This window comes from Lynx rufus, unplaced genomic scaffold, assembly GCF_022079265.1.
Source record: "Lynx rufus isolate CCGP_SWC_20201006 ecotype Redwood Valley unplaced genomic scaffold, mLynRuf1.p SCAF_5, whole genome shotgun sequence".
NCBI lineage: Eukaryota > Metazoa > Chordata > Mammalia > Carnivora > Felidae > Lynx > Lynx rufus.
In genome coordinates, this window is record NW_025814867.1 from 154,729,803 (window position 1) to 154,739,851 (window position 10,049).

The 10,049-nt window shown below is 51.9% G+C and overlaps 1 protein-coding gene across 1 annotated transcript in view; it reads left to right on the forward strand.

The window, feature by feature from the left end:
• Positions 1 to 9,816, forward strand: part of FAM3B (FAM3 metabolism regulating signaling molecule B) — a 35,574-nt gene extending 25,758 nt beyond the window's left edge. Inside the window, exons 3-7 of the mRNA XM_047100489.1 lie at positions 1,049 to 1,107; positions 2,307 to 2,357; positions 3,610 to 3,697; positions 4,836 to 4,968; positions 9,721 to 9,816. Coding sequence (XP_046956445.1) covers positions 1,049 to 1,107; positions 2,307 to 2,357; positions 3,610 to 3,697; positions 4,836 to 4,968; positions 9,721 to 9,810 — 421 coding nt within the window. The 3' untranslated portion in view covers positions 9,811 to 9,816. The remainder of the gene's footprint in view (positions 1 to 1,048; positions 1,108 to 2,306; positions 2,358 to 3,609; positions 3,698 to 4,835; positions 4,969 to 9,720) is intronic.
• The last annotated feature ends 233 nt before the right edge of the window (positions 9,817 to 10,049 follow it).

The following is a 10,049-nucleotide window of genomic DNA, read 5'->3' on the forward strand; positions in this document are numbered from 1 at the left end:
TGAGGCAAAGTAGATTTACATGCTGAGCTCACCTGCTTGAAACTTAGTGTTCTCCCACATCCTGGCTTTGGAACTCTTCACTTCCTTGTTAGGTCTCCAGTACAGTCAAGTAGATAGACTCTTCAAGTCCCGTTTTTAAATTTTTCTCTCTGAGACGTTAGGTTCAGGTGACCCCACTTGCCATGATCACAAATGTAAGTTTCTTTTTCTTTTTCAAGATACTATAGAATATTCTCAAAAATTGTCAAAAAGCTATGCCTCCAAAAAGGACTTAGCCTGGAAAGCCCCCAGGAGAGTTTTGGTAAACATGTCAAGAGCAACATATTATAGTGCCATATTCACTGCTCCCAAGCATGGGAAAAGGAGGGAAACTTCCAGCTTCTTTTTGTGACTGTATCGCTGATTATAAAACTTGACAGAGGGTACATGCACACACACACGCACACCCACACAATTCCAGGATCTTCAGTAATAGATACCATCTCCCGGAAGGTCAGTCTTCTTACTGGTTTTAGGGCACAATTCGTTTGAAGTGGACATTTCCTATTCTCCAATTTAAAAGTGAAAATTAAGTGACGTGATATAAGGCATTTCTTTGAGGAGGTAAGCTGGGTTCCGCTTTGTGGCTGGATAAAAGGGTCATCAAGAGTCAAGCAAAGCCTCCGTCAGTACGAGGACAGAGGGTGTATACGTGGGTACCAGCCTTGAGTTAGGTCTATTTCCAACTGACCCACCTCTGAGGACTTCATAGCTGTAAGTTGGAAAAATGAATGGTGGTGAGATGGACGAGGATTCAGTGAAACAATATTTGTCAAGAGCCCGCGCTACACAAATACTTGATTTTCCTCTTCCTGGCCATTTGGGTATGTGCGGAGCAAGTATGGGGGTGACTTTCAAGGGCGCTGGGCCAAGGCCAGTGCGGACCTGTGACGGGATGGTAAGCACCAATGGCAGTGTCTCTGTCGAGAGAAGATTTTATGGAATGGGGAGGGCTACTCATTGCTTAATAAGAAACGGACTTTTTGACTGACCCTTATTTATATTTCAGGCTTATAGGAGAAAAGACTGGAAATGTTGGAAGAGGAATAAATATTGCCATTGTCAACTGTGAGTTATTAAATGTTTTCTTTCAAACTTCTCTAAAAGCTCCCATGATTGGGTTTTCAAAGATACCTTGGGTTTTTTATGATTTTTGCACACGATCTAGTCTAGGCTTATATCTAAATGCGTTTTTAAATTTTTGGGTTATTTTTATAATGCCTCACTGTCCAGATTATTTGTGGTTTCTACAAAAAAAATGGGGTGGGGGGCTCCTAGCTGGGTCAGTCAGAGGAGTGTGTAACTCTTGACCTCAGGGTCGTGAGTTCGAGCTCCATGTTGGGTGTAGAGTTTGCTAAAAATAAATAAACTTTTTTAAAAAGCCAAATATAAATAGGCTTTTAAAAACCCCCCAAAAATAAAAAGGGCCCACAGAAGGCAGGGTTAAAACCAGCTAAGCATGCTATGGGGGCACAGACCGGTCTGGCATTGCTCTTGGATTCCTACGAGCCCTGCAGAGGGTGGCACCAGCAGCCAGTCCCCACCTCTGTGAGAAAATGCCACTTGGGCCTCAGGGGAAGCCAAGCTTGGCATCCTCGTAGACCTGGGAAAGACATCCTGTCACGATTGCCACCGGGGGCCCATGACCGTGAGAACTGTTGCAGGCTTGGGGAATGGGTTTTTCAACGTTTATTTATTTTTGGGACAGAGAGAGACAGAGCATGCACGGGGGAGGGGCAGAGAGAGAGGGACACACAGAATCGGAAACAGGCTCCAGGCTCTGAGCCATCAGCCCAGAGCCTGACGCGGGGCTCGAACTCACGGACCGCGAGATCGTGACCTGGCTGAAGTCGGACGCTTAACCGACTGCGCCACCCAGGCGCCCCGGGGAATGGGTTTTGTGTGTGTCCTGTGCCTGACAGCAAGCTGAGCACGCGGTCCCCTGATCGCGGGGCTGTGGGAACCAGAGAAAATGTGCCTGCTCTGGGAATCCGGCTGGGAAATTAAAACATGAAGCGGAGAAGGCTGAGGTGGGCACCCCAGTGTTTCTGTGGGAGAGGTGGGTGTGGCAGGAAAGGGTAGGGTCCACCTAACTGAAAGCAGACAGGAGGAAAGTTCTAGAACAGCTGTTCAGCCATGACCTGACCTGCCCACAGCAGCCACGCTTCCTGGAAAGAGGAATGTGTCGTTTTGAGCACCGTGGTGCCACAAATGCATCCCGGGGTCCAGTGAACTTTCTTTTAAAAACTATTTCTTTTTATTTTTAGATATGACTGGGAAAGTGACGGCAACACAGTATTTTGATATGTTTGAAGGAGGTAAGAAAACTCTTTTCCTATGAAAATTAAAATGAATTCTAAACATTACGATTAAAAAGAAAACACAGATGGGGCGCCTGGGTGGCGCAGTCGGTTAAGCGTCCGACTTCAGCCAGGTCACGATCTCGCGGTCCGTGAGTTCGAGCCCCGCGTCGGGCTCTGGGCTGACGGCTCGGAGCCTGGAGCCTGTTTCCGATTCTGTGTCTCCCTCTCTCTCTGCCCCTCCCCCGTTCACGCTCTGTCTCTCTCTGTCCCAAAATAAATAAACGTTGAAAAAAAAAAAAAAAGAAAACACAGATAAAAATGTCAAACATTCTTATTTTGTCTACTAAAAACGTTCCAGAAGCTCATGTGAATATTCTAGAACACTCTTACACAAGCCCTCCTCGTCTCTAACTGGATTCATATGGTGAAGTTTGAAGGTGTTGTCTAGAAAATGTCTTCTCTGATCACACTTGTCCTGGATCTTTTCTTCTGTTCCTTCATCAGATAGTGGGAAAGAGAAAACATTTTTTTTTTAAATCAGATATGTGTAAAATAATGTGATTAGCCTCCATCCCTGAACAGCATCGTTATCCCTATCCTGTTCGTGATATCCCGCTGGGCTAGGCACACGCATCCCTGGGATGCACTGGACTTGACCGCAGTGGTCAGTCAGGATATAGCAGCCCCTTATATTTTTATTGAACAGTGAGGCTTATTAAAAACAAGTCTTTATAAGGACAACAGAGAAATTAAGAGATGGCTGGATGCGCCTGTTGGGCACTACGCATTTTTACTCTGTAAGTAACAGAAGCGTCACTGTAAATGACAGGTTTTACCACGGGGGCTTGAGATTAGCCCTTCCTGTTCTTTCCACAAGACCTACCATGCTCGGTCTGGTCAGCACGTCTGATTTCTCACCCCCATTCTGCATATGAGTGTCCTGGGGCCACTCTGCTGTCAGATGGTTCCTCTCGGGTCAGGGCTTCATTAGTCATTGCAGAGAACGGGCCACGTGTGCTGCGGTCTCAAGGTCGAGTCATAGAATCTTAAGGAGCCGCCCGTGCCCCTCACCTCTGCTGGTTGCTCCGTGGAGCCCAGCGGCCCGCTCACTCGTGGACCAGGAGTACCATTCACGTGGTCGTGGGAGGAGCTCCAGGAACTGGAAGATTCCGAGCAAACACAGCAGCTAAGAGCAGAGGAGGCTCAGCGTCCGGGGCCAGTGGACCGGGAAGACCCTAAAACTGATTGATTTGCCTTGACCCAACAGATAACTCCGGACAGATGATAAACTTTATTCAGAGCGCACCGTCAAAGTCGTTGCTTTTCATGGTGACCCACGATGATGGCGCCAGCAGGTGAGCGTGTACAGATTTGTCGCAGCGGCGGGGGGAAGCCAGCTGGCAGAGAGCGCCAGGCCAGCAACAGGGCCCCTCGAGAGCATCCTGTAGGAAAGAACACAAATCCAAAGGGCAGGATGCTTTCTTAAGGGAAAGAATGGGAGCCTCTGACAAAGCAGCCTGTGTTCCTAAAAAACCCATGAGTAGCCAGGGGTAAGTCAGTACTAGAAGCTAAAGAATCTTTCCAGGTAGCAAGACGGAGCCATCACTGACCACAACTAGCACAGGAAGGCTAACCCTTGGCCCAAAAAAGCTTAAACCCAGGGCTGGACTTACAGAAATAGGAAAGGGAGTTGAGAAAATTCTCTGTAGGAGCACCAATAGAATGAAAAAGACACGCCCACACACGCACAGTACTTTCCGTAGGGAGAGGTCCATCTGGCTCCGCGTTTCTCGCAATTCTGGGTAAACACGTGCACCTTCGCTGCCAGACTTCCAAGGACCTCCAAGTGCTTCTGTGCACTGCGTTTCCAAGGTGGTTCCCGAACCCAGCATTCCCAGCTTTATGTGACCCCAGCCCTTGTTTTTAATAGAGGATCTTACCAGACTGAAGTTACCTGGTGCACACTTGGAAAAATTCCGACTTCGCTCCCTCGGGGGAAACTCTGAGCTCATTGTTTTGTTTTTGTTTTTTTCCTTTCCTTGCTGCCTTCCTTCCTCTGCTTACTCGAAATTGCACGCTTTTACGATGGTTGGCCTTGTTTTCCATTTTTTGTTTTCTTTTTTGATACTGACCTTTGTGAAAATGAAAGGGACCATTCTGACCTTTGCTGTCATCTTTCAGCAACTTCTGTCTGCTTATTTTGTGGTCAGGAAACAGGAGGGACAGCAGAGCCCAGTGGTTACGTTGGCTGGATGCGAGGACGTGACTGCACCCCAAGACACAGGGCTTTTGAGAATCGAGAGTTAAAACTGTGCGTCCCACACTGGTCTTAAGGGGTCCCGATGTTGTCACGTGTTTAGAAATCCGATATCCTCCCACTGTTTACGCCAGGAGGAGGTAGATTGCTTCAGAAGCCCCTTTCCCAGGACAAAGAGGGGTGACCCTCTGGTGTCTCCACATGCGACCTTCACACGCCCTCCCTTCTCCCCCCAGGTTGAAGGAGGACGCCAAGAAGGTCATAGAAGGACTTGGAAGTAAACACATCAGGAACATACAGTTCAGGTCGAGCTGGGTATTTCTCACAGCCAAAGGCCTTCAACTTCCCGAAGAAATTCAGAGAGAAAGTGTAAGTGTTTTTCAAAGGTCCTTTCCCACAAACGGTCCGTAGAGCGCGCTCTGTGGTTTGAAAGGCTGTGGGTTGGTTACGGCCGCCTACCTCCGCGACATTCCTGCGCCAGGCCGGCCGCGTGGGCTCGTGGCCTGGGACTCTGCATTCCCAAGTCCGGGAAGAATCACGGGGAGGTGTTCGAGATGCCCTTCTAGGTGAAAGAGCCCATCGCACAGTGTGGGTAACCCTTTTCACGTTACACCGTGAAAAGGCGCTCGACTCAAGTTCACACTGCCCAAGCCTGTTTAAAAGCCGAGGACGCTTGAGACTCCGCAGTCCGGGACAAGCCTCTCTGTCCTTCCCCTTGGCCGTGAGGCCCGTAGCCGCGCCGGTTTGGGGACTCACCCGGCCTGTGCACGTGATGCGCTTAAAGCAGCGGGTGCCAGACACACGCTGGATGAATGCAGCCTTCATCGGTGTTGTTGCCAGAAGTCCACGCGTCATCGAGTCCCCCCCACCGTGTCCTCTTCGTGGAGGGAGAGCAAAGACCGAGAGAGTAAGGTTTCTAATGCAGGAAGTCGGTCGCCTGTGAAACTTCCAACGGAGCATCGGCACCTGTCCTGGGGGTCACAAGCGGGCGCCCCTGGGGACCGTCACACAGCCCCTTGCAGAGTCACCGCTCGCTGGGACACACGACAGCTTCTGGACAGGAGGGGTTAGCGGCATCGGAGCGAGGGCCCCAGCTGCTCCTGCGCGGGAGAGGCGCCTCCTTTCGAGGAGCCGGAGACTCGCAAGGAGGCAGTGGGCGTCTGGAGGCCGTTGTAAGAGGCTGCTTCCGACTTCAGGCCAGGTGCCCTCCTGGCGCCCTCTGGTGTGGTGACGCGTCTGGGAAGGGAGACGTGCAGAGACAGCAGGGGGGGGGTCTCTCCTCGTTCGCAGGACCACCCTGGCTGGAGACGGGGGCTGGGAGAGGTGGGGCTTCAGTGCGGCCGCACAACCAGGTAACGTCGCGACCAGCTCCCCAGGGAAGGCCCTCGGCTTCTCTGATGCCCTCCGCCGTAGCACTCTGGAGGCTGGGCAGCCGGGGTTATTTTAGCACGCCTCTAAAAAAGCACGTTTCCCCTTGTAACTCTCAGGTTCTTTTACCGACAGGAAGCCAGCCTCGCACAACACGTTAGGAGTGTTTACCCGGCGCCCTAGCGTAGACTTCTTGTTACTAATGACTGGGTCCGGACACCCAGTGCCCAGCAGGGACCTCAGCGACCTGTCCTAATGAGAAGGGCGTTCCCTGGGCTCCGCGTGGTAGCGCTTGTCTGGGCCAGGGCCGCCTGGACCCACTCTGCTCCGCGAGGTGAGCTGAGCCAGGGGCCAGGCGCAGCCACATAAGGGTCCCTGGGGATTGAGTGGGAACGATGAGCAGAGAGCAACTTCCCGGAGCTTCCCCTGCCCCGCCACGTCGCACTCGTCCACCCCCAACCTGCCGTCCCCAACCTGAGTCTCTGTAAAACACTGATGCCCAGGCCGTATGCAGGCCAGCCGGACTGGAGTCTCAGGGTGGGAGCTGGCTGGTGATTCTGACGCACAGGAAGGGTTGGACCCGTTGCCCTGATTTGCACAGCGGGTTGGAGGCCCTTGCCCCAGCTCTCTTACCCTGTGTCCTCCCTACCTGCCCGCCCCACCCCACCCCCTTCTCCACCAGCTCCCTCAGCCTCTCTGGGTGCCTGGCTCCACCCCCACGCCACCTGCCCCAGGTCAGGGACCCCAGCCAGAGCCCAAGCCGGGCCGCCTAGGGGCGCACTGCCCTTACCACCCCGCCCTCTGGTGCCTGAGTGGGTCCTCAGTATCAGAAAAGCCAGGCGTGAGGCTTGAATCCCTTCTAACTCAACGTTAACATCTCAACAAACAGGTTCCCTACTAATGTTCAGCTAAGACACTTAAAATAAAACCTCATTTGAATTGCAAAGTAGCAGTGGCCCTTGCTCTCCAGGCTTCTCTGCGAGAAAAAGTTTCTGGAAGAGGAGGAATCAAGGAAAGAGCGGGTTTCCAAACGCGGTCCTGAGTTCAGAGAACCCATGTGTTTTGAAACGGTGGGGGGGGGGGGCAGGGGGTGGGAGGGGGGCCTCGAAGGGAATTTTGGGAAAACGCGTGTCTTCCCTTCATGGGAGGGTTGAAGATTTTTGCTGCAGTGGCTACAAGAGTATCCGGATGAGACCTGAACCCGTGAGCGGGTCTCGTGAGGGCTGTTAGAGCCGCGGCTTGGGGACACTCAAGGGGGTTTGCTCAGATGCCGGTGAGGCCCGAGCTGGGGGCCTCATCTCACCCAGAGCTCAAGTCGGGTACTGTCGGGGGATTCACATGTCTTCCTGATTTGGATATGCGGACTTGCTGCGTGGACTTCCCCGAGGGTGACGTCTGGCTGTGTGGGATGGGCCTCCGGAGCCCTGGGTGGCCCCCAGCCACTGTCGCATCCAGCCCCCTGCTGTTTCCAGGACACAGCCCGTGGGTCATCCTCGCGTTCGGAAGCCTCCACCAGCCCTCTACACACCAAACTGAATCTTAAAACGTAAGACGCTTGCTTTCTTCCGAGCTACCCAGGGAGGGATCCGTCCGTCATCGTTCCGCGTGCCTGTGGTATCTTACGGGGAGACTCGCGGCGTCCGGGACCTTGACGTCCTGCAGGCAGAGGAGGAGGATGTCCTTGAATTCCTTGCAGCGGGAACCCACCTAGGCGGCACCAACCTTGACTTCCAGGTGGAACAGCACCTCCACAGAAGGAGGAGTGGTGGCGTCTACGTCATGAACCTGAGGAGAACCGGGAGAAGCTTCTGCCGGCAGCTCGTGCCACTGTGGCCATCGAAAACCCAGCTGATGCCAGTGTCCCTCTCACCCAGGAATCCCTGGCCAGCGAGCTGGGCTGCAGCTGGCCGCTTCGCTCCTGGAACCCTCCGGAAGCAGATCCAGGCGGTTACGGGTGGCGGTTGCGGACCCCAGGACTGACCACCAGCCTCCCAGGGAGGCGTCTCATGTTAACCTGCTTCCCGTCGCTCTGTGCGGCCCCAACTCTCCTCTGCGCTGCGTGGACCGGTCACCATCCCATGCAACGCCAAGGGAGCTCACTCGGGGGGACGCCGGCCTGGAAGGTTCTGCGCGTGGGTGGCTGTGGGAACCGATTTCCGCTTCTACGGAGGCCTGAAGACATTGTAAGGGAAGAACAGGTTGCTCCTGGAGAGGCTGGGACCAAAGAGGAATTTCAGGGTGAACGGGCTGCTCCGGCTCCTGAGGTCACGCTGGCCTGAGGCGGGCAGGTGCCCTCTCTGCCTGTTTGGCACTTTACCACTGGAGACTGAGCAGTCAGCCTGTCGCTGAGGACGGTCCACAGCTTCCCCTGCTCGGGCCACTGAATGGCTAGGAATGACCCCTGATTCTATATTTTTTTTTATGAAAAAAATTTTTTTAATGTGTATTGATTTTTGAGAGACAGAGAGAGATAGAGCATGAGTAGGGGAGGGGCAGAGAGGGAGGGAGACACAGAATCCGAAGCAGGCCCCAGGCTCCGAGCCGTCAGCACAGAGCCCGACGCGGGGCTCGAACTCACAAGCTGTGAGATCATGACCTGAGCCGAAGTCGGACGCTTAACCGACGGAGCCACCCGGGCGCCCCTGATTCTACACTTTCAATGTGAATTTTATCTTAGTAAATCTGTTCTATAAAAAAAGGAATGTAAAACCGGAATGAAACTCATGGAAAGTTACGGAAACTACAGTCCCATAACGATGCGTGTGATCCCTCCTGTGCTTTAGATTAAGGCGTTCCGTTATCTGTGAAAGGATCAAAGACGTGAAAAACTAAAGCCCATTCAGGATGAGCACACATTTGCTGAGCAAGGGACTGTACAGTTTCCCTGAAAAACATACAGTCCTACTCCCAGAGAATTGGAAAGTAGGTGTTCGAGCTATGCGGTCCAATAAGGCAGCTCCTGGCCAAATTTGCATTTACATTTAAATTTATTTAAATTAAATAGAGTTTAGGGGTGCCCGGGTGGCTCAGCGTGTTAAGCATTGGACTCTTGATTTCTCGCGGTTCACGAGGTCGAGCCCCACACCAGGCTCTGCACTGATGGCCCGGAGCCTGCTTGGGATCCTCTCTCTCTCCTTGTGTTTCTCTGCCCCTCCCCCACTCGCACACACATGTGCGTACTCTCTCTTTCTCTCCGCAAATAAACATTTTTGAAAAAGTAAAAAAAAAAAAATGAGTTCCTTAGTCATAGTAGCCACATTTTCAATACTCACTAACCCAAATGTGACTCTACGGGATAGCATAGACTCCTGGATAGATATCTACATCATTGAAGAAAGTTCTAGAGCTGCATTAACACCTAGTTCCAATATTATTAAACAAACTTTTTTTAATGTCTATTTATTTTTGAGAGAGACAGGGAGCGCGAGCAGGGGAGGAACAGAGAGAGAGGGAGACACGGAATCCGAAGCAGGCTCAAACTCACAGACCGCGAGATCGTGACCTGAGCCAAAGTTGGACGCTTAACCAACTGAGCCACCCAGGCGCCCCCCCTGGCTCCAATATTATTATTTTTTCTCCATGATTATTAAGAAACATGTTGGGAAAAAAAAAAATCAAGTACCCAGAGTAGTTTGGAGCGAATCCCATTTTAGGAAGTGATTCTGTTTTTATGACTTTGCTCATCGCTGACACATTAAATATTTGTTAATTAGATTGGTGGATACAGAAAATTCTTTTTCTTTTTTTACACAGATCAACCACTCTGACAGTGCAAGGAACAGATACTCTGGCTGGCCTGCAGAGGTACAGATAGAAGGCTGCATACCGAAAAAAACAAGCTAACGTTGCGCGACCTTAATAAATAGGTTATGTATAGACCAACACCGTGTGGAATGACCCGAGCATCTTAACCAACGGTCGATATCTGATGAGTATTTGGAGTCTGTCTTCAACCGAGCAGTATTTGCTAGCTGGATACAACCTTGGCACACGGTGTTTTTACGCCGGGATTTATCTAGTGAGGGCACTAATGAGCAGGAAGGCTGACATGGGTAGGAATTGTGAGGGGACGAGTGTCTGGC